Source organism: Lactuca virosa, chromosome 1 (genome assembly GCF_052849685.1).
Source record: "Lactuca virosa cultivar CGN04683 chromosome 1, Lactuca_virosa_CGN04683_v6, whole genome shotgun sequence".
In the NCBI taxonomy this organism is placed as follows: Eukaryota; Viridiplantae; Streptophyta; class Magnoliopsida; order Asterales; family Asteraceae; genus Lactuca; species Lactuca virosa.
In genome coordinates this window covers 84,663,334-84,685,117 of record NC_136426.1, presented here as the reverse complement: position 1 = coordinate 84,685,117, position 21,784 = coordinate 84,663,334, and the positions used below count along the sequence as shown (strand labels likewise).

The 21,784-nt window shown below is 30.4% G+C and overlaps 2 protein-coding genes across 2 annotated transcripts; one reads left to right on the top strand and one right to left on the bottom strand.

Moving 5' to 3' along the window:
* Positions 1 to 7,043: 7,043 nt before the first annotated feature.
* LOC145149766 (ABC transporter G family member 32-like) lies at positions 7,044 to 17,860 on the top strand. The gene is made up of 25 exons (XM_079075232.1): positions 7,044 to 7,605; positions 7,753 to 7,873; positions 7,978 to 8,066; positions 8,145 to 8,229; positions 8,312 to 8,471; positions 8,596 to 8,672; positions 8,768 to 8,821; positions 9,527 to 9,617; positions 9,694 to 9,995; positions 10,825 to 11,103; positions 11,171 to 11,487; positions 11,565 to 11,725; positions 11,802 to 11,905; positions 11,972 to 12,131; positions 12,217 to 12,339; positions 13,167 to 13,261; positions 13,344 to 13,676; positions 14,652 to 14,942; positions 15,027 to 15,110; positions 15,172 to 15,305; positions 15,429 to 15,656; positions 15,789 to 15,960; positions 16,079 to 16,333; positions 16,424 to 16,730; positions 17,585 to 17,860. Exons 1-24 carry the CDS (start codon positions 7,346 to 7,348, stop codon positions 16,694 to 16,696), a joined length of 4,248 nt encoding a protein of 1,415 aa, XP_078931358.1. The 5' UTR covers positions 7,044 to 7,345; the 3' UTR covers positions 16,697 to 16,730; positions 17,585 to 17,860.
* Positions 17,861 to 18,631: 771 nt separating this feature from the next.
* Positions 18,632 to 20,609, bottom strand: LOC145149750 (gibberellin 3-beta-dioxygenase 1-like). Its single transcript, XM_079075231.1, has 2 exons — positions 19,987 to 20,609; positions 18,632 to 19,282 (listed from the first exon to the last, which is right to left on the bottom strand). The coding sequence occupies exons 1-2, from the start codon at positions 20,469 to 20,471 to the stop codon at positions 18,730 to 18,732; spliced, it is 1,038 nt and encodes a 345-aa protein (XP_078931357.1). The 5' UTR covers positions 20,472 to 20,609; the 3' UTR covers positions 18,632 to 18,729.
* Between the last annotated feature and the right edge of the window lie 1,175 nt (positions 20,610 to 21,784).

The following is a 21,784-nucleotide window of genomic DNA, read 5'->3' as shown; positions in this document are numbered from 1 at the left end:
TGCACGAGGTGCAATCTCTTGGGCACCTTGTCAACCAGAAGGGTATTCTGGTCGATCCGGCCAAGATAGGGGCCGTGATGCAGTGGGATTCCGAGGTCTCCATCTGAGATTCGGAGTTTCCTGGGTCTAACGAGTTATTACCGGAGATTTATATGGGACTTCTTCGAGATTGCAGTTGGGTTGGGCCCATTTATTTGTATGTTGGACTGGGCCCATTTATATGTATGTTGGGTTGGGCCCATTTGCCTGATTGGCTTGGCCTGTTTATATGTATGTTGGGCTAGGCCCATTTTCTTGATTGGGTTGGGCCCATTTACATGTATGTTGTGTCGGGCCCATTTGCATGATTGGGTTTGACCCATTTGTAGGTACGTTGGGTTTGGCCGATTTACATGTTAGGCTGGGCCTATTTGTATGGTATGTGGTATTTTGGGGAACTCACTAAGCTTTGTGCTTACGGTTTGTAGTTAAAACATTTTCAGCTACTTCCAGTTCCAAAAGGAAGGCTCCGGCTTGACTACACCGCATCCCCTGACGGCTTTTTCCGCACTGATTACTTTTGAGTTACTTTGATGTTTGAGAAATACATTTTTACTGTGGTTGTTTTGTAATATATGACTATATGAATTGATGGTTTAAAAATAAAAAAGTTTGCTACTATTTTTGGGACGTTACAAGACAAAACATCATAAGGTATATAATACTTATGATTTTAGATTAGGCATGTAATCCAAATCAAAATTATTGGATTATCCCACTTCTGAATTCATGTAACCCTAGACCATAAGAGACGAGTTATAGATTTCGGAAAGTGATATAATCACGATCCAAGTATTATTGTTATTTTGAAATCCTTATATCTAACAATGGGTGCTTTGGAAAACTAAAACATACATGGGTCATTTTCTTTCAAACATTTTATCGAACACCTTCAATGCATATGTTACTTAAACCTTTTTTTTTTCTTTCCTTTCTTTTGACATATATGGACATTGTTGACTAGTTTGTCCCTGCATGGATGAAAGGATATCTAATAAGGACCAAAGTTTGATATTTGGAAATGGACTCTCTGAAGTTGCTGATGATGATATTAAAATTTGGGTAGAGAAGGTCTGAGCGATACTTGCGTACAACACCCTATGGAAATGTCTTAGAAGATAGGCTACATGTTAAGAAATGTGTGATCTCTTCAAAACTATTCTCTTAGGCATTTCGTCTAACGCTTTCATTTGATACAATTTTATCAATAAATCTTTATGTAAAACTCAAACTTTTAAACCTAAACAAATAAATTTATCACAAAAATTTGTCAAAAGATATATTGTATATATAAATAAAAAAAATTAATATTTCCTTCATTATATATACAAAAGCGTAAAATAATTTATAAAATTTATAAAAAATATTCCTACATTAATCAACAAAAATATATATTTCTTTATAAATTAATGGTAAATAAAACTTAATTAAATTACATTTAACCTAAACGAAGATGTTATTTTATTTAATGTACTTAATGACTAAATGACATAACATGTACATATATAAAAGTTATTTTTTTATTTAATACAACCATATAACTTGACAAGTTAAGTGATAATTTGGTCATTTTGTATATCAAGTAGGGGTGAGCATTTGGACCGAACCGGATCGGATCGGACCGGCTTTTAGACCGGACTGGTTATGGAGAATATTCTGGACCGTGGACCGGACCGGATGAGTCGTGTCCGTGTCCGTGTCCGTGTCCGGGTCCGGGTCCAAGTCCAGGTCCAGGTCCGAGTTTTCCGGTTCATGGACCCGTTTGGACCGGTACAACTTTAATTGCATAGAGTACAAGTCGTTAAAATAAGTTTTTGGGTTTGATAGAACTCGTTAAAACGAATATGTTGTTAGGTTTGATACAATACAACTTGTAAAAATGATTACATTTCCGTTTCATGCATAACTAATCCACCTTGATGTATAATATTATAATTTGCAAAATTAATTTTCCAAATAAAAGCAACTAACATATAAATCAAGTTCACCAAGATCCCTTTCATATGATTTACTGTCAAAGATGCATAAAATTCAGAATTATAGTCTAAAATAATAGTTAAAAAGCTGAAATTTTTCAGCTTTGATAACTCAACTTTGAAAGACTGTAACTCATTGAATATAATACCAAAATCAACAAAATTATAGTATAAATTCATCTACAAACTGTAAATTAAACGTCGAAAAAAACCGCGTGTCAATCCGACTTAAAACGAACGAGTTATGGTTGTTTAAAAATTTTCACAGATTACAAAATTTTAAAAATGTTGCTGAAAAGCTGAAATCTTTCAGCTTTTATAGCTCAACTTTGAAAGACTGTAACTCATTGAATATAATACCAAAATCAACAAAATTATAGTCTAAATTCATCTACAGAATGTCACTTAAACGTTGGAAAAAAACCGTGTGTCAATCCGACTTAAAAAAGAATGAGTTATGGTTGTTTAAAAATTTTCACAGATTACAAAATTTTAAAAATGTTGCTGAAAAGCTGAAATTTTTCAGTTTTTATAGCTCAACTTTGAAAGACTGTAACTCATTGAATATAATACCAAAATCAACAAAATTATAGTCTAAATTCATCTAAAAACTGTAAATTAAATGTTGGAAAAAATCATGTGTCAATCCGAATTAAAACGAATGAGTTATGGTTGTTTAAAAATTTTCACAGTTTACCAATTTGTTTTTTTTAAATCGGGTCCAACCAGTTCTAAACCCGGTAAAAACCGGACCATAGCGGGAAAAAAACCGGACCGGTTTTGATGGATTCCTAGAACCGAGAACTGGCCAGGGGGTCAAAAAAAACCGTCCGGCCCGGTCCACCGGTCCAAATGCTCACCCCTAATATCAAGAATCTTCATATTGTAATATTATTCCTTTTTTTTTTCAACTTTTCACAACCTCAACAAAGGCATTATCCCTTAATTTTAAGACAAAATTGCAAAAATAGTCCCTATGGTATACATTTTTTTGGGGTTTTAGTCCAAACCACGACTTTTTTGGATTGATGGTCCTTTTGAGTTAGTTTCGTTGCGTTTTTGGTCCATCGGTAAACTGAAATGACTGTAATGCCCTTCTGATATTTTTTTTATGTTTTTTCTATTTAATTTAAATGAAAATAAATAAATAATTAAATTGGATCTCTCTCTCTCTCTCTCCAAATCATCTTCAGAACCTATCTTCATCTTCCTCACACTTCTTCATCCAAAACTACTTTTGTCAAAAATGAAATCGGAATACCTGTAACTGGAAATTCAGATGAAGAAAAAACTCCACATAAATAATTTTTGGGTTTTCTTTCTCGCTCTACAGTATACCAGAAGACCATCTTCTTCATGTTGGAGCTTGAAACTCGCTGGAACTCACCTCCAGCTCCTTTTATATTTGCTAAAATCCACATTCTCCTCCAATTATCTCTGCTGAAATCATAAATTTTGACAACTACACCTACCATATTTTTTGTTTGATGTCCCATAAAGTAGAGAACAAAAATATTGGGTTGATTCTTGGATCTATGCAATCGGATTCCCCCAATCGAAGACTTTAACCCATATGATTAAGGGCTTATAAATCCATTTTACTGGCCACCGAGGTGGTCTCCATTTTATTCACTGACATGGGTGGTGGTGGTAGTCATTCCATTCTCGATGCTTCCTCCATGCTAGTTCGATTCGACAAATGGATTCTCGATGAACACACATAATCGATACAGGTCTGAAGATGATGAATTTGTTGGTGTAAAAATGACGATGACTCAAAGTGTGTGTTCCTAGAATTGATAGGGGGGGGGAGATCGAGATCAAAGTTCTGGTTAGCTTGATAATCGGAACACTTTTCCTGGGTTATCTTCGCATCAAACTCACTCACACATATATACTTGAATCGCAGGTTTTAGGTGTAACTAACCAAAATCAAAATCAAATAGCACCCTCCTGGGTTGTCTTTTAGGAAGAATTACATTTCCAAGGTCGGATTGTGTGTGTGTGGGTCTGGTGGTGTGAAGAGGTTGTGAATACGATGAATGGGTAAGTGAAGTAGAGGGTTCGATGGTGTGGGTGGATTTAAATCCACAGTGTTCAATCTCCGACAAGGTAAGATGCTTCTCCGGTCAACCAATTTTTAGTTCTCCGGTCACATAGAGAGAGAAGCACTGGAAGAATCTAAGCTCCTCTTTGTTCATTACCAGTTAACTCATCTTACTAAAGAAGAACTTATGAAGGTACGTATGGGTTTAACTGGGTTTAAAGAAATGTGTATAGGATGGGGGAGGTATACGGAGGAGAGAGAGAGAGAGAGAGAGAGAGAGAGAGAGAGAGAGACCCATATTTTTAATTAATAAAATATTAAATTAAATAGAAAAAACAATATATATATATATATATATATATATATATATATATATATATATATCAGAAGGGCATTACAGTCATTTCACTATTCAGAAGGACCAAAAACACAACGAAACTAGCTCAAAAAGACCATCAATCCAAAAAAGTTGTGGTTTTGACACGGGGACCATTTTTGCAATTTTATCTAATTTTAATTTCTTTTTTCTAGAGTAAACTACATAAATGGTCCATGTATTTTGGTCAGATTTATAGTTTTGGTCCCTAAGTTTAAAATTGGTAGGATATGTCCCTATGGTTTATAAAATATTACAGTTTTGGTCCTTACTTCATATAAAAAGACTAACTTACCTTTTCTTTTTCTTTTTCTTTTTCTTTTAACAACTTATTATTATTATTATTATTATATAACAATTTTATTTGTTCTTTCTTTTAATAGAATTTGTATAGATTTCTTATAAAATTATTTTTATTTTTTTAAATTATATATATATATATATATATATATATATACGGTTTTATGCAAAAAAAAGTCTCATTATTTTGGGAAAAAGTTTTAATAAAGTCCAAAGAGTATTTTTTTTAATAGAAAAGTCCCGATTATTTAACATTTTGCCCAAATTAACGAAAAATTCATTTTTTATATTTTAACAGGAAATGAAAATTATGTGATTTTCTCAAAATAATAGGACTTTTCTGTTCAAAAAAAACTTTTAGGACTTTATCAAAAAATTTCTCAAAATAATAGAACTTTTCCGCAGAAAACCATATATATATATATATATATATATATATATATATATATATATATATATATATATATATATATATATATCATATTGTTATTTATTCTTAGCTTTATTTATTTATCTTTCTTTTTGTGGTTTAAATATCTTTTAATATTTTTGGCGTCTTATTAGAATATACGATTTAATATTATTTTTTTACGTTTTGTTCGTCCACATTATATAACGTTTTTTTTATGTTCTGTTTGTATAAACAAATTAAAATAGAACCCCAGATAAATATCAAACATCAAATATAATTATTTAATGTTGTTTTTTATGTGTTTTTCCTTAACATCATTCGTTTATGTGTTTTACTTTTTGTTATTCAGCTTTAAGAGGTTTTAACTATCATACCGTCATAACATCTATCAAAATAAGAACTATATTTTAACAACTATTTGATAGAAGAATAATCTTAAATAAAATATACTACTTGTTAATACTCATTAAGTATATATTGTTTGAAATAATAAAAAATTCCTCTCATATTTATTTTAACAAAATAAATAGGATTCAAATTAAAATACTAGGGAAATTTTTTATTATTTGAGACAATATATATTTAGTGGGTATTAACAAGCGGTAGATTTTATTTTATATTATTATTTAAACAAATAACTATTAAAATATAATTGTTATTTTGATAGTTGTTATGACGATATGATAGTTGTTTATCCTAATATTTAAAATTATTCGTTTAAAAAATAGCAATAAAACTTCTTAAAGCTGAATAAAAAAAAGTAAAGTACATAAATGAATGATGTAAAACACATAAAAAACAACAATAAATAATTATATTTGATGTTTGATAGTTATCATGGGGTTTTATTTTAATTTGTTTATTCGAGCAAAACATTTAAAAAATAGTTATATAATGTGAACGAAAAAAACGTCAAAAAAAATATTAAATCGTATATTCGAGTAAGACGACAAAAATATTAAAAAAATTTTAAACTACAAAAACAAAGATAAATAAATAAAACTAAGAATAAATAACAATATGATATATATATATATATATATATATATATATATATATATATATATATATATATATATATATATATATATATAATTTAGATAATTAATTTTGAAAAAATAAAAATAATTTTATAAGAAATCTATACAAATTCTATTAAAATAAAAAACAAATAAAATTGTTCAATAATAATAATAATAATAATAATAATAATAATAATAAGTTGTTAAAAGAAAATAAAAAAGAAAAAAATGTTAAGTTAGTGTTTTTATATGAAGTAATGACCAAAACTGTAATATTCATAAATTATAAGGCTATCAGTTTTTAAACTTAGGAACCAAAACTAGAAATCTGACCAAAACACAATGACCATTTGTGTAATTTACTTTTTTCTATACCGCAACATTGTTCCTTGTAATTTCATTTTCTTTATTTTAAGAAAACTATTGATGTCTATTTATTTGTTTCCGTCTAGAATGTGGAACAAAACATAAGTGAAATTTGATATACATGATTTTATTAATTTTTGTTTACTTTATATTATTTTTGAGTTCAAATGTTGTGGTTAAATATAATTTTAATATATCAAGTAAAGAAAAACTTACGGTTTTCGTTTATAGCAAGTTTTAAATAAACACTTGCTACTTGTTCAGTATTAATTTTCAGACAAAAAAAATCAATTACTCATATTCAAAGGGTTTATTCACTAAAAAAGAAAAATTATATACACAACACAAATTTAAAAGTTTAAACATACATCATTTGTTTGCTTAACAATTTTAAAAAATAATAATAATAATAAAAAAAAAATAAAAAAATAAAAGCATATATGCCGAACCCAAAAATCAAGAGGGAAATTTAGTTTTCCCAACTGCTTTTAACAACTTCGGGACAACCAGTCAACCCTCATTCATTCTTTCCCAATTCTCACCAATTCAACCTAAAACCCTAAATTCCATATACTCTCTCTTTCTAGGTTGAGTGTCCCCTTCAATTCTGCACCGAATTTCACTTTTTGATGGAGAAAAAGTTATACAATTAATACACAGAAGCTTCTTACTTCAACAAACTACCCTTCTCTTTTCAAGCCTTCAAAGTTGTTGAGAAAATGGGAAATTTTCTGAACGCCTTTACCTTAAATCCCCCACAATTCTCAACCGTCTTAGTATGGTTTGTTCAATCAATTCATTACGACAATGTGGGATTCTCTTGGAAACCTCTTCGTGAGGACGCAGGATAATGACGATGAAGCGCTCAAATTGGCTGCATTGCAGAGGTCTCCGACTTTTGTTAGGGCTAGAACTTCTGTGTTTAGGAATTTCGGAGGTGAGTTTACTCTTGTTGATGTTAGTAAGCTTGATGCTGAAGAGAAGAAGGTGGTGTTGGATAAGTTGGTGCATACAGTGAACTCGAACCCTGGGTTGTTCTTTGATAGGATTCGACAGCGATTCGATAAGTAAGTTTAGTTTAACAAATACTTCTTCTCTGTTATTCTTCTTCTCATCATCTTATCGTTATGTTTAGCATTAACAACATGAATATGTTATATTCAAAACAACTTTTTTTTGGAGAAATAAGACTTGCTATTCATGTACATTTCTAGTGTTGATCTCAAATTTCCAAAAGTGGAGGTGCGATTTGAAAACCTGGAGATAGATGCATTCATTCATGTTGGGAGCAGAGCTTTACCCACCTTGCCAAATTCTGTATATAACATGAGTGAGGTAGATTTTGGATGAATAAACTCGTATTTCTTTTTATTTTATTTTCTTAGGATTTGCTGTGTTGCATATTTAATTGACATATTACCCTGTAACACCTTTGCAAGGCTTTCTTGAGGAAGTTGAGGATTTTTCCTGGCAGAAGAAAGAAATTAAGCATTTTAAATGATGTTAGTGGCATCATTAGGCCTTCAAGGTAAACTTTTTTCAACAATTTACTTAAATACCCTCAAAAGTCAAAACTAGTCAATGTTAATTGGATATAAACTTGCAGATTGACTCTCCTCTTGGGTCCCCCAAGCTCTGGGAAAACAACACTGCTTTTGGCACTTGCAGGACGCCTTGGGAATGGATTAAAGGTATCTGAAATTTGTTTAGTTTTGTGAAGAATTAATGTTCATATTTATGATGAAATTTAAAAAATTGTTGCATTTTGTGAAGTTATCTGGAAAGATCACATATAATGGACATGAATTAAACGAATTTGTGCCTCAAAGAACTTCTTCATATGTTAGTCAGAAAGATTGTCATATGGCTGAGATGACAGTTAGAGAGACTCTTCAATTTGCAGAATCTTGTCAAGGTTTTGGTTATAAGCAAGGTAAACTCAAGGTGATCATACCATTTTTTTTTCTGTCTTTTATTAGATTTTGTTCCAATATATTCTATTTCAAGTTTCAACATCCCTAATGCATGAAATATGGTATTATGAAAACTTGATACAGATATGATTATGGAGCTTCTAAGAAGAGAAAAGAATGCTGGAATTAGACCCGATGAAGATCTTGATATATTTATAAAGGTGCATTCTTTTTTTTTTTTTTTGTGCTAATAATCCCTTAATTTTCTTCAAGACTGTGTAACTTTATCTATAATAAAGTTTATTTTTTCCTACAGACAGTGGCACTTGGAGAAGATAAGACGAGTCTTGTTGTGGAATACCTTATAAAGGTACACTTTTTAATGGTTTCAATTTAGAATTAATCACAAAAATGATCAAAATTGGTAAGTTCATATAAACAATGACCTTTTGGAAAATTTATTACAAATTGACCACTTGTTTCATGATTTTTTTGCAAAATACCTTTCTTCATGATTTTGCTTTTTCAGTGGTCCCCACATCATATTTCACAAAATATTAATCTTTTTCGCGAAAATGACATCAATAATGTCATTTCGGGAAAATTAATTTACAAAGTTATTTATTTATATTTATAATTTTCTTTTTCCAAGGTGGTCATTTTGTGATAAATGTTAAAAAGCTAGTCATTTGGTGTAATACCCTTTACTTCTTTTGATCATTTTTGTGATTAACTCTTCAGTTTATGGTTTTTATTTTGGGAAATTGTCAGAAAAGTCCTAATATTTTCAGGAAAGTTACACTTTAGTCCCAAGATTTTTTTTTTGAACAAAAAAGTCCCGATTATTTCATTTTGGCTCAAGTTTACAAAAAAGTCCTTTTTTTTCTTTTAACAGGAAATGACATATTATCGTGTTTTTAAAAATAATCGGGACTTTAATGTTCAAAAAAAAAATCTTGGGACTAAAGTGTAACTTTCCTGAAAATATTGGGACTTTTCTGACAATTTCCCTTTTATTTTTTAATTATCATATTGTACTTCAATTCAAAGATAAAATCCTGACATGTATACAAAGATTTTAGGATTGGATATATGCACAGATACACTAGTAGGAGATGAGATGCGTAAAGGGATATCTGGAGGTCAAATGAAACGGTTGACTTCAGGTAAGTAAATATTCCATTTCATATAACTTTTACTATTTTTGTGAATTGAATAATAATTCACCATTAATTTACACAGGAGAACTACTAGTAGGGCCCTCAAGGGTTCTTTTCATGGATGAGATATCAACAGGGCTAGATAGTTCAACCACATATCAAATCATCAAATATCTTAAGCACTCAACTCGTGCCCTTGATGGGACAGCTGTCATCTCCTTATTGCAACCAGACCCTGAGACATTTGAGCTTTTTGATGACTTGATTTTATTATGTGAAGGTCAAATTGTATACCAAGGACCTCGTAATGCTGCTCTTGGTTTCTTTGCTTCTATGGGCTTTCATTGCCCAAAGAGGAAAAACGTTGCAGATTTTCTTCAAGAGGTACACTTGAAGAAAAATAGGCTTCTGTGGCTAAAGTATACAATATAGTATACTGATTAATGAGTCGTGGATACTATGGTTGTGTTTGGCATACCACAGCTAGCTGATAAACTAGCTTATTTTTCGAGTTTTTTTAAGTTGTTGTGTTTGGCAAGCCAAAAGTAGCTTATAAGCTAGCTTTTTAAAAGGGAAATCTCCGATAAAGTCCCAATATTTTGGGCTAGTTTACGGTTTAATCCCAACATTTATTTTTTGAACAGAAAATACCTGATTATCTAATTTTATACGATAGTCTGTCATTTTCTGTTGAAAAAAAAATAAGGACTATTTCGTTAATTTCGACAAAATATAAAATAATCAGGACTTTTCTATTCAAAAAATAGAAGTCGAGACAAAACCATAAAATGACCCAAAATATTGAGACTTTATTGGAGATTTTTCTTTTTAGAAAGCTACTTAGACTAGCTTTTCAAGTGCTTTTTTAAAATATTCCAAATATACCCTTAATTAATTATAGAAAACTCATTATCCTAAATGTCCTTTTATGTCATTTTATATATTTCATCTAGCTTATCAGCTAGTTTTTACCAAATGTCATTTTTTATCAGCTAACCTATAAGTTCACGGCTAGCTTTTCAGTTATCAGCTAGCTTTTTAACTAACAGTTAGCTTTTACCCTAGCAGCTAGCTTAGATTTTGGAGGGAAACTAATTAAAAATTGTATTTGAGTCTCTGGTACACAATTTATTAAGTACTCTTGGAAACTATCAATTACTTTCCTCATAACATTTTCTTATGATTCACATTTTTCAAACTTGATTACATTCAGGTTACATCAGTAAAAGATCAAGAACAATATTGGGCACTCGATGAACATTACACTTATGTTTCAATTGAGAAGTTTGTAGAAGCATTTCAATCAAATTTCCTTGGTCGATCTTTATCACGTGATTTATCTCTTCCATTTAATACACATCATAATCATCCATCAGCTCTTTCTACCTCCACCTATGGTGTTAACAGAATGAAGCTACTCAAAATTAGCTTTTCATGGCAGATGTTGCTTCTAAAACGTGATTCATTTGTTTATGTCTTCAAATACTTTCAAGTAAGTTCTTAATCTTTGTAAGTTTTTAACAAAGATAAACAAACTGTTGATTGTTTGTTTTTTTCAGCTTATGTTGGTTGTTATAATCATGACAAGTGTGTTTTTTCGTACAACAATGCATCATAATTCACTTGAAGATGGAGGTGTTTATCTTGGAGCTCTTTACTTTGCAATAGTTATGATTTTGTTTAATGGATTCATGGAAGTTCCAATGTTGATAGCTAAACTTCCTGTTATCTACAAGCATAGAGATTTACACTTCTACCCCTGTTGGGTTTACACACTTCCTTCATGGATTTTAAGTATTCCATCATCAATTATAGAATCCGGTGTTTGGGTAATTGTCACATACTATCTTGTTGGGTTTGATCCTCAATTTTCTAGGTATATTTTCAAGATTTTCCCTTTTCTTACTTTTGTTATGTTGCATCTTATTAAAATAACATATTTTCTATATGTAGATGTTTGAAGCAGTTTGGATTGTATTTCTCTTTGCATCAAATGTCAATAGGGCTTTTTCGTATGATGGGATCTTTAGGAAGAAATATGATAGTTGCAAATACTTTTGGATCTTTTGCTATGTTGGTTGTTATGGCACTTGGAGGATTCATACTTTCTAGAGGTATAAAATATAAATATAATTATATACATCTCAATATTATTATTACTAAATCAAATTTAACAATTATGAAATGTAGATAGCATTCCTGCTTGGTGGATTTGGGGTTATTGGGTTTCCCCTTTGATGTATGCTCAAAATGCGGTTTCTGTGAATGAATTTTTAGGAGATACTTGGGATAAGGTAGTTATCAACTATTTGAATTTATTTTTTTTTACAAAAAAAGATTTAAAGATTTATGAAATGTAGGCAAGTGGAAACAACACAAACATTCCTTTAGGGACATTGTTATTAAAAGTGAGAAGCTTGTTTCCGGAAGATTATTGGTATTGGATTGGAATTGGGGCTTTACTTGGTTACACTATTCTATTCAACATTCTCTTTACTTTGTTCCTTACATATCTCAATCGTAAGTTTTTTTTTCTCTTTATGTGTGATTAAATTATCTCATATTAGGCTCTAACAATGTTATTATTTTATTTTTTTAAATAAAGCTATTGGAAATCAACAAGTGGTTATCCCTCGGGAAAATACAAAGTCACAGAAGAAAAGAAATGGGCTTGTATCCGCTATTATTGAGTTAAAAGATTACCTACAATGTTCACCATCATATCCAGGTTTGTGAGGGAAAATTTTAATAATAAATATATATTTTAGGGTTAATATTAAAAAAATAAATAAATAAACCCTTATGTTGTATGTTTTTTCTGGATTAAACCTCAAATTTATTTTTGCCGGAAAAAGACCTTTTTTCATTTTTTACGAAGGGTTAATTTCAAAAAAGACCTTATAATTTGTGTTTTTTTTTTCAGATTAAACCTCAAATTTATTTTTCGCCTGAAAAAGATCTTGTTTTTTTTTTTATTTTTCCCAATCTAGCCCTTTTAGTCATTTTTTGCCAAAAAAAATTGTAAAATGTGAGGGTTTTTTTTCGAGAAAAACTAAAAAAGTTGAGGGTTTATTTGGAAGCATTTAGAAGGTTAAGGGTTTTTTTCGGAAAAAAAAAACAAAACAAAAACAAAGTTGAGGGATTTTTCAGAAAAAATGAAAAAATACAAGGCCTTTTTAAGGCGAAAAAAATTGAGGTTTAATTTAGAAAAAACACAAAATGGATGGTCTTTTTTAAGATTAACCTTTTATCCGAAAAAGCCCTCAACTTTGTATTATTTTCCGAAAAAAAAACCCTCAACCTTCTTAATGCTTCCAAATAAACCCTCAAACTTTTTTGTTTTTATTGAAAAACCCCTCACATTTAACAATTTTTTTGGAAAAAAATGACTAAAAGGGCCAGATTGAAAAAAAATGAAAAATACAAGGTCTTTTTCAGACAATTTTTTTTTGAGGTTTAATCCGGAAAAAAAAAAGCCATAAAATATAAGGTCTTTTTTGAAATTAACCCTATATTTTATTAGATCAAAATTTAACCTTTCTCATTTTACTACAGATACTGAAGTCCAAAACCAAAGAGGAATGGTTCTTCCATTTCAAGCTCTCACAATGACCTTCCGGAACATTAGTTATTACGTGGACATCCCAGGGGTATATCAGTAATTCAGTAATCTTTACTTTCCAATTTTCATAGTAACAAAATTTTAAATTCTCCGTTGTTTGACATTTATAGGAGTTGAAGCAACAAGGTCTATCAAATGACAAATTACAATTGTTAGTGAATGTAACCGGAGCATTTAGGCCAGGTGTCCTCACGGCATTGGTTGGTGTTAGTGGTGCTGGTAAAACTACCCTTATGGATGTTTTAGCAGGTAGAAAAACGGGTGGGCATATCTCGGGTCAAATATTTGTTTCAGGGTACCCAAAAAATCAAGAAACATTTGCTAGGGTTTCTGGTTATTGTGAGCAGAATGATGTTCATTCCCCATGTTTGACTGTTCATGAATCATTAATATTTTCGGCTTGGCTTCGATTACCTTCTGATATCAACATGGAAACAAGAAGGGTAACTTTTTTTTTACATTATCTTACTAATTACCATCATTTGATAAAAAAAAAATTGTGCCTTTTTTTTTGTTTAATTTGAGAGTTTTAATCGAGTTAATCACAAATATGACTAAAATTTGGAAGGTCGTTTCACAAAATCACCACCTTTTTAACATTTATAACAAAAATCGACAACCTATTTCGCGAAAAATACTTTCTAATTTGTGAAATTGTTTTTGTTTTTTTTTGTGAAAATGACATTTTTTCATAAATATTGTTTTCTCAGTATTTTTTTCACAAAATAATAAAAATATATCGGACTTGGCTAACATAGGGTGTGTTTGGTTGTGGAAAATTGTTTTTTTTTTTTCTAGAAAATGTTTTCAGAAAATAGAGTTGAATTTTCATGTTCAGTTTTCAATGAAAATTTTAAAAAATGTATTTGGTTGAAACAGGTGGAGTTTTCATTTTTTATTTTAGAAATTTAGGAAACTTTTGAAAACTGTAAAAACCACTCTTCTAATTTACATACAATTTAGAAAATAGAAAATTTTCATTTTCTTGGAAATTTTTTGAAAATTGAATCGACCAAACGCATTTTCAAATTTCTCATTTTCATTTGAAAATTTTCCACAACCAAACGCAATCATAATTATTTCTTTCAAATGTAAACAAGATTAAGCTTTGTCTCATGAAATTTCATGTTCACTTTCTTGGAAGACTTTTTTTTATCAAATTTCACGAAATATGTAAAAAAAAGACTCGAACCCACAACCTTTCCCTGAGAATCCAAACACCTTAATCAATTTTTCTTAAACTTCAAAGAAATATTTATGTTACCCAATCTCTTGAACTTTTTTTCATCTCAAAAAGCAACAATTTTTTTCCTCATGTCGCTTTCTTGAATAAAATAAGAATATCGCAAAATATGACACGAAACATGTGGTGATTTAGTGAGATGAGATTCCGATTTTTTTGATTTGAATTTGATCAGGAGTTTGTAGAAGAGGTTATGGAGCTTGTTGAACTGAATCCACTAAAAGGTGGTTTAGTTGGGTTACCTGGTGTAGATGGATTATCAACAGAACAAAGAAAAAGACTAACAATTGCTGTTGAATTAGTTGCTAATCCTTCTATTGTCTTCATGGATGAGCCTACTTCTGGACTCGATGCTAGAGCTGCTGCCATTGTTATGAGAACTGTCAGAAATATTGTCAACACTGGTCGCACCATTGTTTGCACCATTCATCAACCCAGCATTGATATTTTTGAATCATTCGATGAGGTACCCTTAATCTTAATCTTAATCTTAATCTTCATTCTTACTTTAATTTTTACTTTCACTTCCAATTATCAATTTGTGTTGTAGTTGTTACTCATGAAACATGGGGGGAAGCTCATATATGCTGGACCTTTGGGCACCGGGTCCCACAAAGTTATTCAGTTTTTTCAGGTTGGTATTTTATATTATTTATTTGCAAAATGGCAAATTTTTTAAAAATTGTTATTTATAGGGAGTAAAAGGAGTTTCCAAGATCAGAGCTGGATATAATCCTGCTGCATGGATTCTTGAGGCCACTTCAACAACAGAAGAAAATCGCCTTGGTGTAGACTTTGCTCAAGTTTATCGTGAATCAGATCTATATCTGTATGTCAATCTTTTCTTTAATAATACAATTCTATAATTCATAAATATAATATAGAAATAAAAGAAATTACTGTTTCGCCCTTTTTCTTATAACGGATGTATTTCAAAATTTTACTTTTTCAGGCAAAACCAAGAATTAGTTGATAACTTAAGCAAACCAGATAGAAAGTCAAAGCTGTTGACCTTCCCAACCAAATATTCTCAAACATTCATAGGCCAGTTTTTCGCATGCCTTTGGAAACAAAATCTATCGTACTGGCGGAACCCACAATATACAGCTGTACGCTTTTTCTACACAGTCATCATCTCATTAATGTTCGGGACCATGTGCTGGAAATTCGGTACTAAAAGGTATCTCTCTTATTTTAAATTTTAAAATTTTAATTTAAAATAGTGTCACGACAGTAACAAGAACCAAACACTTCAAGTGTATTATTCAAATATCTAAAATCCGACATTCCTTCTTTTATTCTTGTTCAACAGGGAAACACAACAAGACATTTTTAATGCAATGGGATCCATGTATGCAGCAGTCTTATTCATCGGAATCACCAACGCCTCTTCCGTCCAACCAGTTATTTACGTCGAACGCTCCGTTTCCTATCGCGAAAGGGCGGCCGGAATGTATTCCGCCTTACCATTTGCATTTGCGCAGGTATTTGTCTCGTGGTCCCAAGCTTATAAAAGGAGTCCAAGGCTTTGGTTTCAGTAAAATACACTTGAAGTGTTTGGTTCTTTTTACTGTCGTGGGTGACAATATTTTATGTTGTCAGGTTGCAATAGAGTTTCCGTACGTGTACGTACAGTCGCTCGTATACAGTGTTATCTTCTACTTTCTAGCTTCGTTCGAATGGAATATGATGAAGCTTTTTTGGTACGTATACTTCATGTTCTTCACGTTGCTGTACTTCACTTTCTTTGGAATGATGACAATCGCTGTCACCCCCAACCACAACATCGCCGCCATAGTTGCCGCCCCTTTTTACATGCTTTGGAATCTTTTTAGCGGATTCATGGTTGTCCGAATGGTAACTCAACTCCTCTCATTATTTATAATTTTTCTCAAATGGGAAATTATTAAGTCAATAAATGATATGTTTTGGGTTTTAAAACTACAGAGGATTCCTATATGGTGGAGATGGTATTATTGGGCTAATCCAGTGGCTTGGAGTTTATATGGGCTGCTGACATCACAATATGGAGATGTGAATGATCTTTTGAAACTTGCTGATGGGTCCCATTCAGTTCCATTGAAACAGTTTCTTGAAGATCAGTTTGGTTACAGACATGAATTTTTAGGTGTTGCTGCAACTGCTGTGGTGGGTTTCTGTTTGCTTTTTGCACTTGTGTTTGCGTTTACAATGAAATCGTTCAACTTTCAAAGGAGATGAAGGCTTTTAATGGATCTTGGCTCTAACAAATGAGGTAAATAAAAAAATTTATTAAGTTTTTGGTTCTTAGCAACCTACTTTCAGTTATATGTGTATTAAACCATTTCCAACTCATTACCCATTACATTATTTTTAACACCAAAGAGATTTTTTTTTCGTTCTAATTTATATATATTTAAACTACTATAATTTGGTAATTTATGATATTAGATGACATGTATGTTAATGGACTGATTTATTTAAATTTGTTTTTGTGTTTTAAATGATTGAAAAGTAGTAAATCTTTAAAATAAGTTTGAAACATAAAAATGTAACTTAATTTATGCCATTAAATAATATAGATTGAACCTGTAATAATATTACAAGTAGCAATTATATATTAGTTCATAAATCATTATACAGTTAAATAAACTAAAAATACATGCATTCATGAAAGACCAATTTGTAAAAAAAAAAATTGTTTAAACAACAAATATGGTGCAAATAAATAATAAAACACAAAATTTGGGTTGGAGAGGTTTAACACCAAATAATTTGGTGTAAAACATAATTTTATTTTTAGCATCCTACTTTCATTTCTTTCTATAACAAGTTAACAACATTTTACTTTCAATTTATTTTTCTTATTAAAGCATTGTGCTTTGAAAAATCAACACAAGTATAACATTGCATTTTCAAGTTTTTTTTTACAAAGGATGTTATACCTTAAAAAATCTACCTTATAGCAGTGGAATTTGCTTTATATTTTGTTGACATTGTTATTTATAATTGTGTAGAGTTTTTTAAGTACAATATTACAATAAAAAGAAAAGAAAATGAAACTACATTGTTATTTATTGCATTTAACCCTTCCTATATCAACTGATGTTTGTTTTGTGTTGTGTGCAGCTCGAATAATGCAATTTTGTTTCAACATAAATATACGAAAAAAGACTAGTGGAAGGATCACGTACAGATGATAAAGGATAAATCCAACGATAATAATTATACCTTTTATAATTTGAACAATATTTTGGGTTTGAGTTTTAGAGGGATTTATGTATTGTGGCTATTTGTATATGGTACTGAAATGGATTTTAGGGTTAAGTCATGTGATATCAAGATTTTAAGTAAGTGTTCGAAACTAGAATTTTATAAGATCGATTATAAAATTATAATTATCAAGTGTCTCGTACAGGAATTTTAAGATGTAATAAAATTACTCACTGAAAACAAAAGGTATATACGTTATGCATACCCAATAGCTTTTTGAGCTTTTTGATGGTTTGCACATGATTTTATTCAATGCTTAAGAAAACTAAAGGTTAATAACATAAAAGATGTTCATTCAACTTTTTGCATTTTTTTATTTTTTCCGAAAAACCCATCAACCTTTTATTTTTTTCCGAAAAAGCTTCAACTTTATATTTTTTCCGAAAAACCTCTCGACTTTTTATTTTTATTTCGGAAAAACCCTTGCATTTGACAACTTTGTTCGGGAAAAAACTGTTAAAATTGTCAAATCGAAAAAATGCAGTCTTTTTCAGGGAAAAAAAATAAAGTTGAGGTTTAATCGGAAAAGAAAACAATATATAATTAAGGTCTTTCATGATACTAATCCAAAACTGAAACCAATTATAAGATTTTATTCAAACTTTCCATTTGAAAGAAAATTTAGCAAATATGTAAGAAGAGTGGTATACAAATATAATATTAAATACAGCTAAACGAATAATATTACACAGAAAATGTTATTGTTTTTGCACATGTTCAATTACTTTTGAAAGAAAAAAGAAAAACCTTTTAATAAAAAGATTAATAGTAAGTTAACTTAAATCTAAAGGTTGGATATTATATGACTGTTTCTACTATATATAAAAAAGAGTGTTTTCTGCGGATATTAAATAAATAAAATCAGATATGATCAATTATAGAAAAACATGCTGCAGAAGATAATATTCGGAAATATACCAACATTTATTTCCCTTGAAACATTCTTATTTCACTTTATTGGCCAAATTACATGTAAAACTGTGACAAATTAAAAAAGAAACTTATATTCGAATCAAGGATAGAGCCTTATCGTTATATGTGGCTTTCAATCTTATATACTCTTTCACAAGCAAAGATCTGAAACAAGGGTCTTGATAATTAGACAAAGGAGCCAATGTAGACTCAATCGGAGGTCCATAAAAGTAAGCAACCGATATTCTGTGCTTTGACTGATTCACCATGGCTCGATGATAAACAACTGGAAATTTTGCGTTAGAGAATATATGCAAAAGGTCACCTACATTCACCACAAATGCACCTTCAATGGGAGACACAGGACTCCACCCTAACCCTTCAACAAAGATCTCTAAACCTGTTATACCATATTGGTTCAAAATGGTTAAGAGGAGGGAATCTGTGTGAGGTGCAAGACCAAGGGTGCGACTAGGATTAGGGCACGATGGGTATGAATTAAGTTGAAGTGCACCATTAGAGCCATGAGTTGAAGTTGCCCAATTTATTTCTTCTTGTGTTACATCTAATGTTTGAAGGCTTAGAAGTAAGAGTTTGTGGGCAAGTAGTTTCATTTGGTTTTGGTAATCATCCATGGTGTCACTACAATATTCATCAAGTAAACAAATTCATTAGTGATGTAAGCATTAATTAATGTACAAAATACAAGGCAACAACAGATCATAAAATAATGAATATGATGCACAATTAATCGGTGTTGCATACGTTGATTGTTTTCATTTATAAGTAGCTAGCTAGATAGGTGTTATATATTGTATTGATATGAATTTATGATGAAATAGATAAATCGGTTCGATGTAAATGATTACATATATAGTCTATAACATATATTGTATGTGTGTGGCTTTCCATATTTGTTACAAATATATTATACATAAAAAAGTAAATTTATTAAGATCGGAATATTAGTAGTTTGTTTTAACTAATGACAAAACAAGGGCCACTTGTGTTTGAAAATTGAGATAAATGATTATATATGACAATGAAGAAAACAAAGAGATGATCATCTGTTTAATTAAACTCTTTATAATGAAAATATTTATAGTTTTGATGTAACATTCAGTAAAAAAATATATATTATTTTAATAGAATAATAGTACAAAGTTTGGTACCATTTAAATGCATGTAATTAATATATAGATTAGTAGCTGCCGTTCCACAAAAAAAAATGTAATTCTAATTTTACACCCCTGAAAAAAATGCATATTTTATGAAGCATTACATCACATATACGTGCATGAATTTGCATGAAAAGTTGAAAACTTTTAGTCAAAAGTCAAACTTACCAAAATCTTTGGTAATCATGTGGCCAAAGAACCTTAGCATCATCAACACAAGAACCCATGATGGTGAATCCTTCATGCCACATACACTTCGCGAAGAACGGCGATATCCTAGGCAAACCATAGCCCGTTGCTCCAGTTGGTGATCTCAACACTTTGCGCTTTTCATGAGTCGTGAGAGCAAAAAGCCTTCGTGCTTCAAACTCGACCTTTTTTACCAACTCCAAGGGTACTCCATGGTTAATGACTTGAAACATGCCCCAAGTTTTACATGCTTGACCAATGAGATCTATTGCACAAGGATCGGAGAGGTCGATAACTGGAATCAATGAATCACGAGGGTTGTTGGTTTGAATCTTTTGATGTGATTCATCGGACTGAGACCATAGATGGGATTCCGGGACCCCATCGATTGATTCAAAGTCAAGAGGGATGATATTGTGAGAGAAGGTGGTGCCATCCTCATAGACTTGGGAGAGAGTGTTCATAATCACAAGAGTTTTTGAATCACTTTTATGATCAATGGTAGATATAAGAAGTGAACATTCTTATATATATATAGGTGTATATTGGATCTCCATTCATTGATCATATTAATGTACTATACCATCACCAAGGAGACATAACGATGATCACTTGGTATTAAAATTTCAAAATGGAATTGACCCAAATTTCAATGTCATAGGTTGGGGTGGGGTCTACTGTTCAAAAAATATATACGAATCTATATTTATCTTTCTTATCCGGCAAACAATTACTTTTTAGAAAGTTTTACTATATATACAAAAACTCTTGTTTGTACGAGTTAATTTCCAAATTAAGTTTGTCTTTTTATTCATAAGAATCTTTACGAAACGTGTGACACATTGATTTTGATGCATAAACTTCCCTTTTCCTTATTTATTTTTGAACATTTTCCTTTTTCTTACTAATCAGGTTTTATTATTTAAATTGATTCATAGTTAAAAGCTCTTAAATTATGTGTTAAGATCAGAACCGCACTTAATTATTTAGTTATGATAGAGCCTTAATTGGGTGTCTTCAATATTTCCGATCACTATACTACCATTGGAGTCCAAAATGATCAGATTGATGACGAGTTTTACTATGTTTTTTATGATGAAGTTTATTTAATATACGATTTTATACTAAATAAATATTGCATGGCTCATTTACAAGATACTTTGAAGGGACTATTAAATTATAATAATATCATCTAACTACAAAATATTTTTTACTAATCTAAATGAGTAAAAAATTTAGAAATATAATATTTTAATTACAAAAAATATGATATTGCAATACAAAGTAATGAAAATGGAATATTAAAACACATAAATAAATATAAGTGTGTTATATATTAAATAAAATACTACCTTAACAAATAATATGAAAAAGACATTTTTGTTGACAGTGTGATAATTGTTTTTTTTCTGTCACCTAAAATACTTTAAAACCATGATAGTCATATTATAAACAAAAATAAACATAAATTAAGCTTAATAATGCATGTGGATTTGTAGTTGGCAAATTTTGGATCGAGTGATGTCTTTATGTAAACTTGGATGGTTTTGAAGCCACTTGTAAACTATGGAGAAGATAACAAAACTAAGAACAAAATATGACAAACTAAAATTGAATTGGGGGGATTTTATTATGCTACAATTTTGGGGGGTTCTCTTTGGACATTAACAAAATAGTAAAAGATTCGTCAGCAGATGCAAAATAGAATAATTATTTGTGATTGGAATTTTAAAAAAAAATATATTTTTTGTTTGTATTCAATCTAGAAGTACAAAAT

What these genes read in the sequence shown, in the direction of transcription:
- LOC145149750 (XM_079075231.1), bottom strand. Translation starts at nt 20,471, where the DNA reads ATGAACACTCTCTCCCAAGTCTATGAGGATGGCACCACCTTCTCTCAC. An exon ending in CATGATTACCAAAGATTTTG is followed by an intron (nt 19,283 to 19,986) that starts GTAAGTTTGACT and finishes TGAATATTGTAG; the next exon opens with TGACACCATGGATGATTACC.
- LOC145149766 (XM_079075232.1), top strand. Translation starts at nt 7,346, where the DNA reads ATGTGGGATTCTCTTGGAAACCTCTTCGTGAGGACGCAGGATAATGAC. An exon ending in TTGTGGAATACCTTATAAAG is followed by an intron (nt 8,822 to 9,526) that starts GTACACTTTTTA and finishes ATGTATACAAAG; the next exon opens with ATTTTAGGATTGGATATATG. An exon ending in AAGTTATTCAGTTTTTTCAG is followed by an intron (nt 15,111 to 15,171) that starts GTTGGTATTTTA and finishes TGTTATTTATAG; the next exon opens with GGAGTAAAAGGAGTTTCCAA.